General features: G+C 35.8%; 1 protein-coding gene across 1 annotated transcript in view; it reads left to right on the top strand.

Annotated features, from left to right (window-relative positions):
• iqsec3a (IQ motif and Sec7 domain ArfGEF 3a) overlaps positions 1–16,436 on the top strand; it is a gene marked incomplete at both ends in the record, with an annotated part of 124,967 nt that overhangs the window by 30,986 nt on the left and 77,545 nt on the right. The window contains one exon of the mRNA XM_079398636.1: positions 750–827. Coding sequence (XP_079254762.1) covers positions 750–827 — 78 coding nt within the window. The remainder of the gene's footprint in view (positions 1–749; positions 828–16,436) is intronic.

Below are 16,436 nucleotides of genomic sequence, written 5' to 3'. Positions count from 1 at the left end.
AATTAACTAGAACTTCAGCTGATATGTATCAATTATGTGCAATAGAAAAAGTGACACAAACAATGATATATTTAGATTATTGTAAAGCCAATTAAATCTTGCTTTTATGCAAGTCTTTGACAAATTCTGTCATCATGACCTCCGCAAGTGTAATACTGCACCAGGTGAGCTACTGAGCAAGTTTACTTGATCAGAAAAGCTGTACACATGGAGCTGTTTATGTAACACAAACATGAAAATATATTAGTTTATAAATCATGCACTAAGGTAAAAGTGTTTAGAGGTCATACCATAGTATTGTGGGAGAAACTATATGAAAAGAAGTTTTAATCGATAATCTGCACCATATAATCACAATTTGTGTAAAAGGGATAAAAGTTGTTGGTGTTTTACAGCCACTAGTGTTAATTTCAAAGGTATATGTTTGGGGGTATGCAAATATGCAGGCGAAGAAACATTTTTTCCTTTATTTTGGTTCAAAACCATTACGTAGGTTTACTTAAATTAGAATACCTATTAACAAAAGTATGATATTTACTGCAAACTTTTCACACCTTAACAATAGATCACACATTATCCATGTTTGACAGTATTTTCACACTATTTTCTTGTTTGGGGATTGAGGTGTTGCCAAAATCTGCTAGTTTAGTCCCTCGCTGTAATGACCCACTTTAGTTCTACTTAATAATGAGTCTGGGAAAAAGCCTTTACACTCTAGCGTGATCATTTCTCTATCTCTTTTCTTACAGGAACCAGACGGTTCTACACCAGTTCTGCTGTCCTGCTCCAGACGCCCCTGAGTCTGAATCTCAGGCCTGTGTACCCAGGTAGGGGGAGGGGTTGGTTGGTGCCTCCTGACCAAAAACTCCATTGCCACAGTAAAGAATGTGTTTCTGATGGTGCTAGGCAACACAACTGCCCTAGTTACACCCGTCTTGAAGTGGTTGTGAGTCTTTTCATGCCTTGTCTCCCCACAGTAAATTCAGTTCCCATTATCACAGTAAGCTGTAACCTTGACAGAGCAAAAACTGATATGATTTCCCTCTAAATCAGGCGAAAAGAAAAACACGTATCTAATGTTTAATTGCCATGTTTGTCGGTAGGCATAAATCCCACTCAGCTGGCTTAGCTAGAGGCTACAAAAACCTTGGTCAGAGTAATTCCCTATTCTGTTAGCATAACCATGTTTACACAAGTATCACAACAAGTATCTTGCTTTGCACTGAATGCTCAAATCGATCAACTGGAGATGCCCATCTCTGTCCTTTTTAGTCACTTGAAGTGTTTTTAAAACAGCTACAAATCTAAGAGCAACAACCAAACGCAACTGCAAGATAGTTAATTATGATCTTGTAATCATGTCTGCATTGGAAGTAATTATACAAATATATAAAAGTAAGTAAATTGTTGTATGCTGTAAGTTTCCAAAGAGAAGGAATTCGTTTGTTTAAAAATGCTGTGTGAATCAGCCAATAAAAGCCGATGTATTTGATGTCACTTTGGGTAAACACATATGCTAAATGAATAATGTAAATATTTAATATATCTGGTTATATAAGATAACCAGTGATGCAACAGTGGGCGACAAATTAAAAAAAAAAAAGAAGTTTTTGACAAACTGTAGACAGAGTTACTGTGTAGTATGAAGCATTATTATGTATTCAGCATTGATTGATGTATTAAAATGATTGTCAGATTAGTCAATATTTGTCAGATTGTCAGATTAATCATTTTAATATTATCTGATTATATAGCCCATCAGGTTTATTATAAAACTTTATAACCTTTTAATTCCTGTTGTTGTGCAGATTTTCAGAGTGGCTTGAATTGGTGGGAAGTCGTCAATAGTTATTAAGGAAAGCACTCCATATTCTGTGGATCTTGGTTGTTTGGAAAGGTTGTATTGAAAGAGAAGGATCAAAGAAGAGATGAGCACAGCAACTAAAGCAAACCAGTATTGATGGCCTTTCTCTCCCATAGCACTGGCCATTGTTAGTTTGGTTGGAACACTGCAGTTGCCCACTGAGACACCTCTGAATCTCACTGTAAACTCCACAGAGGGCACGAGTTATTGAATTAGACCCGGAAAGATTGCCAGACTGGAGGATAGAAGAATAATACTATCGCACACCTCCCTTAGGATTGTCTTGACAGTGTGTACTGCAGAAGTGGAAATAACATGGCATTTATCCATTGGAACGTGTTTGTATGAGCTTCAAATCCTCGGCCACTCATGGGTGTTAAGTGAGAAAGAAGATTCGATAACTCCAGCTGCATTATTATCTTAAGGAGCCATGATTCTAAAAAAAAAAATATTTTCTTGGCGAAACCGAATGGTTGCTTCACATTCAATCAAAAAAATCCAAGTCACACAAGACCATGCATTATATTTTTCCAAGAAAAAACAAAGAGCAGACCCTCTTAAATGACACCAATTATCAATAAATAGCTATATTTAAAAATGGTAATGAATTTAGATGGCAAGTAATAAAGTTCATTAGCCTGTTGGCTGTTTGCGGTTTCCAAGCAATATATAAGCTTGGCAGATTAATAACAACTTGGCATTTACCAGAGTCTTCAAACATGGCTCATTCAATCAGAATTTAGTGTCAGAACTATTGTCAGAACTATGTTTTATTATATTTTTGACTTGATTTAAATCATTCAATTTATTTTACATCATTAATTAAAAAATGCTGGGTTAAATACAACCCAGTGCTGGGTAAATATTGGACAGAACACATGCTGGGTTGTTTTCAACGAACAGTTGGGTAAAATGTTTAACCCAACCTTTTGGGCAGTAACCCAACCGCTGGGTCTAAACAACCTAATTGCTGGGTTGGTTCATATTTTACCCAGCGCTGGGTTGTATTTAACCCAGCAATTTTTTTGGGTGTATTTTGGGCTATCAGGCAAACTGTTATTAATTTAATGTTTAAACATAAAATAAATTGTTACATTCATTCCTTTCCACTTGTACACTGTGGATTGAGCTCACTTTCAAAAGGGAAACCATATTAACTTCACTGTTAACACTTTACAGTAAGGTATCCTTAGTCTCACTATCAAAAAGACAGTTCCTGCAGAAAGATTGCTGAACATTCAGTACCGAATCCAAGGACTTCTCAGGTACAGAGAAGCAAACCACTTCAGAAAGGGTAGTGACGGCAATCCTTGAGTTGCTGGTTGTTTGCTTTTAGAGAAAATTAGTTCTCGTTTTCTGTTGTCTGTCAATTTTGACTGTTTGTCAATGAGTCAGTGTTCATGTTTCTCTCCTCATCACACCACTGCGCTCAGAAACACCAATTCATTCATGCCATCTTCTGCGCACTCATAATTTACCACTTCATCATATGTGTTATAACGTTGTTATTACTATGTAATAACAGCACTATTGTATGATATAAATAGAATAACTCAGAAATTATTAAGGATTCTCTCACAAGACTCATTCTGATACAGCTTGCTACACCTCAAGTGTGATAGATAGATAGATAATGTATGTCCAGCTGATTATACAATGAAAAAAGGATACTGTTAACTTTAAATAATCTGAAATACTATGTACTATGACAAGTTTGGAGTAGGAGCTACAATCAGACATTTTGGTCCTGGGTTAGAAATGTTGAGAAAAACCATTACCCCAAGTGTTTACAATATCAGCATATTGGCCTAAAACATCTGTGATCTCCAGTTAAGTAATTTTACACATCATAAACATCATGCTTCATCATTCATAGTCAGCTTTGAGGGGAAACTAGCAATGGTGTCTCTGCATGTTAATGGCGTAGAGTAGAGGCTTCTTGTTGTGTTTGTGGGTCTGTTTTTCTTGCAGTCTTGAAATGGTCATTTACAACACACTCTAGCAAATAATCACCAACAAATGTGCATTTTATTTAACATGAATAAGAAAGACATATCCCATTAAAGTGAATTCAGGGTTTGCTTGGTCGGGAAGTTTTGCTTCATATTGTAGTCATAACGATGAAAATGTGTCTGTCAGTTGTTTTAAAAGACCTCATTATAGTATATTTTTGCCTTACATTTTATTTTCCATTCATTGCAGTTTTTACTAGGTATGCATGTTATAACCAGTGTTGCCAAGTCCTCGGTTTTATCTCTCGGTAATTGGGCTACTTTTATAATGATGTGGCCCCTGCCCTGCAAAAGATGAGGGGGAAACCCTGGAAGGAGGCTTTGACCTTGCATAATGCGATTTTGATACCATTTTCCCCAGAAATGCGGTTGGGATAGTTTCAGACATGATTTGGATAGTTTTGAATACCAGTTGGGGTGGTTTTGTTATGCAGACCTGGCAACCCTGGTAACAACAATGTAAATATTGTGGGCTTCTTTCTATCTATATCTATATCTAAATCTATATCTACGTCTATGTCTATTTGTCTTTTGTTTTTTGTTTTTTTTTCTCTAAAACAACTGAACAAATGAAGGACTAATCACAAGTGTTACATGTCAGGAAACATTTTTATACTTTATTTTTAGATATTTTGTATTACATTATAATTAATAATTAATTTATTTCCATTTTAGAGATACTTCAGATAATGTTCTTTCCCCTGCGGCAGCTGAGATACTTTTTTGCAGCTTTTTTCTTTGGTCTGGGATTGCTGTGAGAGGTATTGTTAGTTTAATATCTGTCAAAACCAGGAAGAAGGGAATCACAGATAGAACATTTGCTTCAAGAAAACACAGCATGACTAGCAGCAGCTGTGGCCCTCCTATAAAAATACACAGCATAGCTATTATGGCATGCGAGGGGACAGGAGTAGCATGTGGGGACTTTTATTGCGAGTCACTAGAAGCTTTTGTCTATAAAAAAACAAGCAAACAAATTCACACATAGTCTGATAAAATGGATAAAATGTATGAATGCAAAGTAAGTCATTTTGGATAAAAGTGTCTACCAGATCTATGAATGTAAATGTTATCATCACTGCAAAATCTCACATAATTAATTTCTGTAAAGGGGGAAAAAATATGTTAACACCATTTAACACTTCGGTTTATTAACATACTTGCAAACAGAGCACACAGGCCTTGACCTAAAATAACGTGATCTCATTACCAGCCCCAAATGGAATCTGCTGATTTTCATTTATTTATTTATTTTTCTCTACATTTTGTGGAATTCTAGAGGAATAGGTTTAAACATGGTCAAATGTGTTAAACAGTAGCATATAGGCCTAGTAGCATTCTGTTATTGGTAGTTAAAAGCATCATAAACAGCCAACAAACTCAAGAAATCTGTAGTGAGGACCGCACTAAAAACAATGAATAAACTTCAAATTACCACATTTCACAAAACAATTTAAACAAGATCAACAGCATTTCAATAAATATTTTGCCACAAAAAAAAAAAAAAAGAATTTTCCCCACAGAGATTCATTTACAACTTCAAGATTGTGAGCTAGAACTACACATTATTGATAGGACTTGAATTGCCTATGAATATAACGTATTCATGAGATCGCATTTAAAATGAAAATGTATTGCTTTTCAAATTAGGTACGAGTTCTTTATGGCACTTCATTACTCTTGAGAAGCATGACAGTACGCATATTCTTGACTTTCTCAATTGAATACCACTTCCTCTTGGCACTTAGGCACGCTTTAATGAGATGTAGTATGCTAATTAGTTTGCACATTCTAGCATAATGATCCGAGTAACTGAACAGATAGTCAGTCATTCAACTCTCACTACCGTCAGTGCATATTAAAAATAGATGACAACAACAATACAACATAAGTCTGCAACATATATTCATTGATTATTGAAATATAAAATGAAATATGTTTAAACTTTATTGCACGGAATACAAATGAATGCAATACGTTGTTTTAGACTAGAGTAATCAAAATCATTCACAGTGCAATTAAGTAGGAAGTGTCTGCTAAGCTTAATTCTCATGGATTCATCTGATTGGTTGATCTCTGTTCAGTAGTCAGTTAGTAGTGTCTTTTAAATTCTGTATTAAACATATTTCCACATTATATGTTCTTGCTATTATAATAACAATAAATTATGCATAACTACATGCAAGTAACCCTAAGACCGTAATCCTAACCCTAACCACATTAAGTGCATGTAGTTTATTAATATTACTCAATACTTAAATGTATAATTACACTGTAACAAGGGCACCTTAAAATAAAGTGTAACTGGATTTTCTTATCCTATTTCTTAAAATTATTCTGAAGACTGTTTGAATTTCCAACACCCAAGCCTGCCATTTTCTTGCTAAGAAAATAAAAAATAAAATTTAAGAATATATTTGTAAGTGCAATTACTGAAACATTCTCAAACCTTACATAACTGTTAAACTCTATATTAATTTTTTTTAAAAATAAAAATAGAAAATCCAGATTGGCTTATGTCATGCAAATAATTGTGCAAATGCAGTAGGCTCCAAAAAAATACATAGATAGAAATCTAACATGCAGTCTGCAGTGCTTTGCAATGAATTTGTCTATTGTAATGATATGGGCAGGTGTTAGACTAAAACAGAGCAATTAGTAAAAAGGTCATCTTTCATTTGCTGTGAAACTCCCACTCAAGACACAAAGGTTAATGAACACACAAATGCACTAGTAATTCGAAATTAAAGTAATTTTTTACTTTAATTTCTCCGTTTGACCTTCTTTCCTTTGGCACATAGTCTCAAAATGATTTCACGTGTTGCCACTACCTGTGACCTTGCTGGCTTGTTGTGCTGTATTCATTGGAACAGAGGCTACAGCAGGAAGACGTGCCAACATTCAAGTTTATTTGTATAGCGCTTTTTACGATACAAATCGTTGCAAAGCAGCTCTACAGGAATTTAAGTTTCCACAATATATTTATATATTGCAGAACCTTAATATGTTTGACTTATGGCAAAATTTGGTAATTCTGTATGTTGTCTGAGCATTGGCATCCTCCAAAGTCCTCTGAGGGGTTTGTATCATCTTTCTCAGATGTTCGGTCATCTCAGATCATTTAAGGGTTGGATCCAGACTGAAGGTTGTCATTCCTAGTTACCATGGGATGTTAATCCCGTGGCAGAAACAGAGAAACAAATAGAGACATAATTAGTGTAGCTGCTGTTCCATCTAAGCAAAAATGATTTGTTCAACCCAAGCTAAAGAATAATAATAATATACATTTGATCAGATATAACTGCAGTACAAGATTATAAGATGCATTATGTGAATGCTTGGCTAAAGAGATGTGACTTTAATCTAGATTTAAACAGAGAGAGTGTGTCTGAACCCCGAACGTTATCAGGAAGGCTATTCCAGAGTTTGGGAGCCAAATGTGAAAAAGCTCTACCTCCTTTAGTGGACTTTGCTATTCTAGGTACTACCAAAGAGTTTTGCGACCTTAGGGAGCGGGTTGGATTATAGCGTGGTAGAAGACAAGTTAGGTAGACTGGAGCTAAACCATTTAGGGCCTTATAGGCAAGTAATAATATTTTGTAAATGATACGGAACTGAATAGGTAGCCAGTGCAGAGACTGTAAAATTGGGGTAATAAGATCATATTTTCATGACCTGGTAAGAACTCTAGCCGCTGCATTTTGGACTATCTGTAGCTTGTTTATTGAAGATGCAGGACAACCACCTAGCAGTGCATTACAATAGTCCAGTCTAGAGGTCATGAATGCATGAACTTGCTTTTCTGCATCAGAAACAGGTAGCATGTTTCGAAGCTTGGCAATGTTTCTAAGATGGAAGAATGCTGTTTTTGTAACATGGGAAATATGATTTTCAAAGGACAAGTTGCTGTCTAATATAACACCCAGATTTTTGACTTTAGAGGACGTGACAGTACATCCGTCTAGTTGCAAATTGTAATCCAAGAGATTCTGTGTACTTTTTTTTTGGTCCAATAAGTAATATCTCTGTCTTATCTGAATTAAATAGGAGGAAATTATTGGTCATCCAATCTTTTACATTTTTTACAATATCTATTAGCTTAGATAGTTTAGAAGTTTCATTTGGTCTTGTTGAGATATATAGTTGAGTATCATCAGCATAACAATGAAAACTAATCCCGTATTTTCTAATAATATTACCAAGTGGCAACATGTATATTGAAAATAGCAGAGGACCTAGGACAGATCCTTGTGGTACTCCATACTTTACTGGTGATAATTGTGATGACTCTCCTTTTAAATGAACAAAGTGGTAGCGATCGGACAGGTAGGATCTAAACCATCTTAAAGCCTGCCCTTGAATACCAGTATAGTTTAGTAATCGTGACATGCCTGCTTTCAAAACATGGCAGGCTTTAAAAAGAAAAGACAATCTCAGGTGTGTGTGTGTGTGGGGGGCTGTATGTGTTTAGAAAGTGAGAAAACAGATCTGAGTCATGCTTAGAAATGTGAAAACATCTGTCCACTGTTTCCTGGTTCAAGAGTCACCATGTCTGCTTCAAAAATGATTTGCCTTTTCACCTTGTTCTTTAAAAAGTATATATATGAATAAAGATTCATAATATATATACACAGTACAGGATGTTTAGGGTGAGATTTTAGCTAAAACAACCAGAAGGTGTTATTTCAAGCTGGTTAGTGAGATGCTTATAATCGGTTCCTAATCAGATTATTAAACACCTCGATCAATCCATCTGAGTTCGATCCAAATGAAATTTTGATTCAATCGAAAGGGCTGCTGTGAAACTTCAATATTCTTTTCAACAGGAACATTTCAGCCATGTAAACTCTTGAATCTGACTGTTTTCTCAATCAGATTAAAAAATACACGCATGGTTTGCATTGAGTCTCTAGAATAACCCTTGAAATAAACAAATCATAGACAGATAACTAAACTACTTTGACCACTCAAGACTTTGAATGATGGATTAACAAAGCTTTGAAATAACCCTAAAAGCTGTGGTTGTTAGTGGATTCAGGGTTAGCGCTCCACGAGATCCAGTCATAAATGGCTTTTGTGGTTTCTTACCATGCTGTCATATTGGTTAGATGATGTACTATTTGGACAACTTCTTCAAACACACTTAGGGGCCTGGCTGTATGAAAAATAAAGTGAGTTTACCAACATCCTTGTCTGATGCGGTGAGCCGATGCATACTGATGCTATTCATAAACTTCCACTGATGGAAGAATGCACCTGGGAAGCAATAGCTATTTCTATAATACCTTGAATAAATCTTTCACTCTCATAGTGTCTAGAGATTTGGGAGCCAATTGAAAAGTGAATGACTGCTAAATAGAGGGAGAGCAGATGCTCACCTGCAATGCAGTTGATTGGAAGCACTTCAATTGCCATTCTAATGCAGATGGTGTGTACAAAAGTGTAAGTGTTTAATGCAGCTGATGCTGCACATTCAAGATCACTTACTGGCACACCGCCAAGACTCTATGATATTATGATCTCTAGATCTGACTTGAGTCCTTCCTTCGATGTAAAAAAAAAATATGTTTGAACCAGACAAAATTATAAAGGAAATCAAGGCAGTAGCTGGAACAGTGGAGTGGAAAATATAGTGGACTTATATTCATGTTCAAATTCACCATTTTCCATTCTTCGCCTCTTAGAAATTTGATGAAACTATTTTGAAAGTGAGAAGGAAGTGTTTTTAGGGATTTTTAAGTGAGTTTTGCTTTAGGAATAGGAACTATTAAGGTGCATCACTGGCAATTCATAGCTTCTTTTATATTTTGTTGCATTGGTAGCTAAAATCACAAAGTCTCATTTGTAACTTATCGTAAAATTAACAAGTCACCTTTTTCTTTACCCTGGAAACTTGTTTGTCATTTGTACCTTGTATTCGAAACTTCCAGAAGTATGTAGTGAGCTGGGCTTGTTGTTACTGTAGAAAATCTTCCAAATGGCTGTCTGTCTCTTTTTAGCACTGAGCTATTTATAGATAAATTACTGTGGTATTTAAGTGGTACTTTGTAACAAGTCCAGAAAGCCAATAAATAGTGGTGAGAAGTGAGAAAAAACGAGACAGATAGAAAAAGAAATAAAAAAAAAAAACAGAGATATCCTAATATTTTACCATTTCCCAGTCTCAAATTGGGTCCCCTGAGAGATCTCATGAGGGAAAGTGAAGATAATGAGCAGGACACTTTTACTGCAGTGAGGTGTCCTCCAACTAAAGCTCAATGTCCCCAGTCACCAAAATGCCTGATTCAACGGCAGGTTTACACTTTATCTGGTACACTTCATTCTTTCCTTCTAATGGCCTATTGTGAGATAGCTGATAGCTAAAGGTTCAGAGAGGAAGCTGTGAGTCGATAATACGTCCCACTGCTCTGTCTAATGGTTAATGTTGAACACTGAAGGGAGCAGCGGTGGTTTCAACCCTCTGTGGCCAAGCACCTCACCCAGACTATATCAATATGGACATAATGAAGATTGATTTGGGTGCTAATTTGGATGAAGTTGATCTTGCAATGCCTGGAAGAGCTAAATATCGCCCAGAGGAAAAATGTTTTGGTTGGAGATTGCTGTTTTGCAGCCAATGAGTTCTAATATATGTGTAAGAATCAGCTTTTCTTTAAATATTCTTTAGGGGGACATAGAAATACAGAGTGTGTAGAGCTGTAAAATACATGTGGACCGCACAGGCTAATATTTTTAATTGTAGATCTGTCTCAGCAGGCAGAGAAAACAAATATATATATATATGTGAGCCAGACTGAGACAGAGGAGAAATCAATTAGAGAGAATTGCCATTTATTCTCCAATTGCTATCTGTCTAAGTTTCCTATAGATTTTTTTTAATGGTCTCAGCTGCTAACAGACCATTCACAACTGATGCATATTTATGCATAAAAATAGAAATTAAATCTGAAGGCAAATTATTGTATTTGCGCAAAAAACTAAGTTTTATTTACCAGGTGTCAGGCCACTAGTAGAAAAATGTGCTCAAATACAAGAGATTAATGACATAAAATGTATTAAAGATATTTAAGAATGTTATCTCAGGCAGTTAGTTGTGAAACTTTTTTTCTGATTGTTTTTGGAGTTTGTAGGTGTAATTACTTTTGTAATTACTTATGAATTATAAATGAATGATTACAGAGCCTATTTACACCTTTGTGTATGTGTGACGATGAACATATCTATAAATACAATTTGCTGCCACACCAATAGCTCAATATAATTTTACAAAAATGCTGTCACAGGCAGGTTTTTCCATGTGAGCCTGGCTTGGCTGTTTTATATTGCTTATATTGCATCTCAACTGCGAATGGCATCTTTAATAATAATTTGTCAGGCATGTTTGCCACCTGCCCCGCAGTATGTGTGGCACATTTGCAAATACTTTGGAGGAGTGCAATGATCCTTACCCTTGTGTTAGCCAACTCAAGCCAGATTGTACCACGCTAATATGAGAAATGCATTCACTTGGGCTTGTCTGCACATTTCCCGTTAGGACAGGATCCAGAAACAGGCAGTGAATCATAATTGAAATCCTCAAAGTCTCCGCAAACAATAGAAGTCTATAATCCAGCAGGAAGTATCGTGGAACCCTATGCAAATTCAAAGTGAAAATGAAATGAAAAGCTATTCTCAGAGGAAGAACTGATAGACAAGGAAGCAGAGCTGACACGGATAGTGTGTAAATGTGCCAGTCAAGAGCTGCTATGGTACCATCAATCAAATAAGAGTAGGGAAAATATGTTTCACCACACTGGAATACTAGTGTAAAAGTGTTCTGCAAGTGTTCTACTGCTTTTTCATATTGTGACAAAGTGCATTGAGGACCAATGAGTTATATAAAGAGAGAGCTGTCCATTTATATTCGCAATCATTTCAACTGCAGTTACTTGGTTGACGCAGGACCCTCAGGGCACTGGCGTTTTTTAAGCCAATCACAAAATCTGCAAATGCCTTGTGATTAATCACTCAGCATTAAATGAGTGATTACTATGAACTGAATGAACGAACTCAGACTCAATGGAAAAACGTGCCAACATTTCTGTTGCAATGATAGATACGTTAATTTTTGCACATTTTGCAGCACTTTCAAAGTGAAATGTCCAGTAAGTGGTGTCAAAAGTCATCTGAAACAAATTAATTTGTTTGCTCATTACATTTTACTACGTTGATAGTTGTACGTATTGTGGCAGTTTGAAAACAAAAATGAAAACCGGTTCTAACCGATAGTTTAACAAAAGCATGAGCTAGAAATGAGTTTGATGATGAAGCTATGCAATTTTAGCTTTTGAAGTTTTTGAACCCTTTTATTGAATATCATTACTTGAGTTTCACAAGCCTTGTGTTCAAATGCTCTGCAATGGAAGTGTAGTGCCGTACCTGGTGAACTATCACACAAAGCTTATTCAGTCCGAATAGCCATACATATAGAGCTGGTTTTGTGATGCAAACATGAAAATGTATTATTTTGCAAATAATGCACTATTTCTAGTAAGCTAACATAGTATTGTGCACAGAACTGCACAAAAAAGTATTTAATGATCAGTGATATTTTTTATAAACAAGGAATAAATGTTATTGATGTTTTGCTGCCTATAGTGTTCATTTCAGTCAATTTGCTGTGAATTGATTGTATAAGTACATTTTTAGGTGTTAGGTGTAAGTAGAGGCACATTTTTCCAGTGAGCCTTTGGATAAATGTATCTACTAAATTAATAAATGTAATGTAAAATAGGTGTTCTGAGGATACACACGTTTGCCTGTAACAGCCCTAAGCGTGTTCCAGTCAGCGAGTCAGAAAAAATTAAGGTGGTTCTCTGCATGCCAGTGATTTTGCTGACATCTCTTTGGAGGGTGGGATTTTGAATTTTTTGTAGAAAGCTCATGTTTGAAATCTTACAAAAGTTAGCAGGATAACATCGCTTACAACAGCTTGAACTAAACATGAGATGGCATTCAAAACCTGCTTTACTTCTATTAACTGATATGTCAGTGTAAAACCGAATATTCAAGAAGGCAAAATATGGGACAGAGCTTCATTATATCTAACTAGAATTGACTGGATGGTTAAAGATGGGTGTTTCAAGTCAAGTCAAGGTCAGTTTCACCTTGACTGCATCAGTGTATTCTAATAAAAGTACTTATTTTTGAAAAGTAATTTTGCTATTAATTTATTTGCTTTTAGGCATTAATTTACTACACTAAGTTTTAGAAAGACTGTATTAGATGCAACCAAACATATTCATGAAGAGCTATTTGGCTATTAGTTAACTTTATTTTACCTGTCCACACCGATAAGCATGCATAATAAGACTAGGAATGTGTAATGTGTTCGCGTATTAAGAAATTAAGAAGGTCTCTTCTACATTCAAAAATCCATTTTACATTGCTAGTCTCGGGAGTCACACTTTCATACAACTAATTGTTTCACACTAATTATGTCTAATAAAGGTCAGCCTTATTCAGCACTTCATTGTCTGGTGCATTACACCATTTCATCAAACTGGATTATATAATAAATGCTTATTTTTGGATGAATATAAAATGCACAGAATTGAGCAACTGTCATTGAGATGAATGGGAGTACTTTACAATTTTCCCCAGGTATTAAAAACCTCAAATTTGGCAGTGCCAGGCCTGCGTAGATCATCATTATACTGTACATTCATGTGAAATTTGCATAGAGACAACAGCATTGCTTGTGATACTGTGAGTCACTGTGCTGCTTTTCACGATCGTGTCCTTTTCCCCCAGTATGACACACCAATTGCATTTTAAACCCACTAATAAATTGTTGAGTCACAGTTTGCCAAATGCATCTGCTTCACTACACACAGAGAGCAGCTGATTGTCAACTAAATCATGATTCAGTCTTCATCAAAGATGTTCCAACATGTGCTGATGTGATGTCACTTTCTCACTGGGCCATGCATTTGTTGGATATTCATGTCAGTTGTTTAAACGTGTCACTTCCTGTCCTGTCACAAGGAGACGGTTGTCAAGATGTGACAAGATGTTACAAGCCTGAATACGCCAGCTGAGAGACTTGAAATTATTTTGTTTATTATTGTAGGAGTGTTTGCTCAGAAAATAGCTCTGAATGCCTGTAAGTAAGTGGGCTGAATGAAGTAATTTACAGTAATGAAATGTAGTTTTTTTTCACTGGCTAGGGATTTCATATCACTTGGGTCCTTTGGTTTTTAAACACATCCTGGCTAAGTATGCATGTAACTATTTCCATTTAAAAAAGAACCACAATACCAATAAAAACACAAAGATCCCCTGTGACAAAAGAAAAGTTTCTGTTAGAGCAATATTTAATTACCTCTTTAATTTCTACTCTGCTTGTAGTCTCATACAGTACAAGGGGGCATGTGCCCACTCAGATTTTTCAGTCAAGTGGACTATTAATGCAACATGTATCTTTAATAATAAGGTTGTACAATTACTGTAGGTGGGAAAAAACAAAAAACAAAACAAAAAAAGCTCTGGCAGAAATACAATAACAAAAGCGAACATGCAAAAAAAAAAAAAACGTGATGGATAACAAAACTTTCCCCTTTCCCCCTTTTTTTCTTATCCTCTTTTTCAAATGCTTTTCACTTTGGTATTTGTTGCTTCCCAGCTCTTTGTGCTCACTATGGCTCTCGCAGTTTTACTCATTATTCCATCATCCCTTCAGCACTTGCGGTTTCTTTCTCCTTTTCCCACTGTGACCCCACACGACTGATCTCTCTGTGATTTGTGATTTTCAGCATTAGAGGCAGAGCTGATTGGATTGTGTTTTATGTGCTCTCAGTTGAGTGTACCACCTGTTTGTATGGAATGTGCCACCTGCCAGTGTATTTACTATGACAGCAGACAATAATCATGCACCTGATGGAACTTACAGAAAGTTGTTGACCTTAAATCTATTAGAAACCACTAAATATACATTGATGATAGAATAAACTATATGAAATACATAATTTTCCATGCATAAAAATGCCAAAATCCATAAAACCCAACCAAGCTTTCTACAGACCTTTTGAGGCAAAATTATATTACATCACTTCTTTCACATTTTGATACTCTTCAACAGTGAAATGTCCATCTCCAGTGGCGTTAAAAGCATGTTCAGTTATATACGACACAGATGAACATGAATCTGGCTGTGATTACATTGGTTGTTGTACATATCACAGCAGTTCTGAATTGCACATTGCAAGTGCAGTGCTGTACCAGGTGGGCTACTGAGCAAGTTTACAACGTCAGAAAAGCCATAAAGTCAAAATGTATTCATTCATGTTATTCATTGATAATCTGCCACTTTAATGATAATTTGCATCAAAAGGAATGAATGTTGTAGGTGTTTTACTCTGACCAGAGTTAATTTAAGCTGGAAAGTGCAGTTAATTGTATGTGTAGATATGTTTTTTCAGTACATTGTTCCTATGTTGATTATATGAACGGCTGCTTTTCTTCCTCCTCTCTTCCTGACTCATAATCAGACTGTCAAATCGCGTTTCCTCTCTTTTGTTCTCCCCCGCAGAAGCGGCCCATTCCCTCCCTTAGTGTGTGGGGAAGCAAAAAATAGCCTAGCGCAGTTGTGTATACTGACATTTGAATTAACAAAGGTTGATTAATAATGGTTGTGCTTGAGCATTGAGAGTCTAAAAACAAAGCTCAATCTCTGTAATGCGATTAGTGATAGTTCACCCAAATATGAACATTTTGTCATCATTTACTTCAGTCTTAATGGCTTTCATTTCTCTGTAGTGTTTTGACATAAACGCAAGAGAAAAGGTTGCATCGCCATCATTTTTGCATCATTAATTATATTTTCGCTCATTAGCCAGAAATAGCCCCTTTAGCTGCACATCTTGTGTTATTTACAAATGGACTCACATGTAAATTGTGAAGTTATAAGTCCCTACTGTTCCATTGAGCCTAGACTGCACCTGCTCTGGCTCGACTCACCCTTCATTGTGCCAAGACTGGCCAAATCTGTCCAAAAACCAAACAGCTGAATGTCTTATGTTGGTCACATTGAATTATATCAGTTAATTGTGTTGGGAGTTTTTGTTTCTATTAATAAAACATTCTTAAATTGCAGAATGTAGGTACATCTAAGACAAAATATTGCTGTTTGTTTGAGCATCCCATTCAGTCTGACAGAGTTTTCACTTAACCAGTGGGCTGCTCAATCTTTAATGCTCTTATCGTTATCTTTTTGTGCTTTGATACTTTGATACTGATGCTCTTTTTGGAGCTTGACAACAGACACAGTCACCATCATCACATCTGGCATTCATCTCCTTTTGTATTTTACCAAAGAAAAACATTATCAAAATGGGTTGGAGTGATATTATGATAAGTAAATTGTAACAAAACTTTCATTGTTGGTCAACTATTCTAACCCTTGCCATTTGTCTAGGGTTTTTCTTTGGGAAAATGGGATAGGTTAGAGTTACTTCACTGAAAAAAAAAGACTTTATTAGTAAAATAAATAAATACATTCAAATGTGACTCTCAGCAAAACA

The sequence above is a fragment of the Barbus barbus genome (assembly GCF_936440315.1).
Source record: "Barbus barbus genome assembly, chromosome: 39".
Classification (NCBI taxonomy): Eukaryota; Metazoa; Chordata; class Actinopteri; order Cypriniformes; family Cyprinidae; genus Barbus; species Barbus barbus.
Note: the sequence above shows the minus strand (reverse complement) of the source record. Positions and strands in the feature narration are given on the sequence as shown.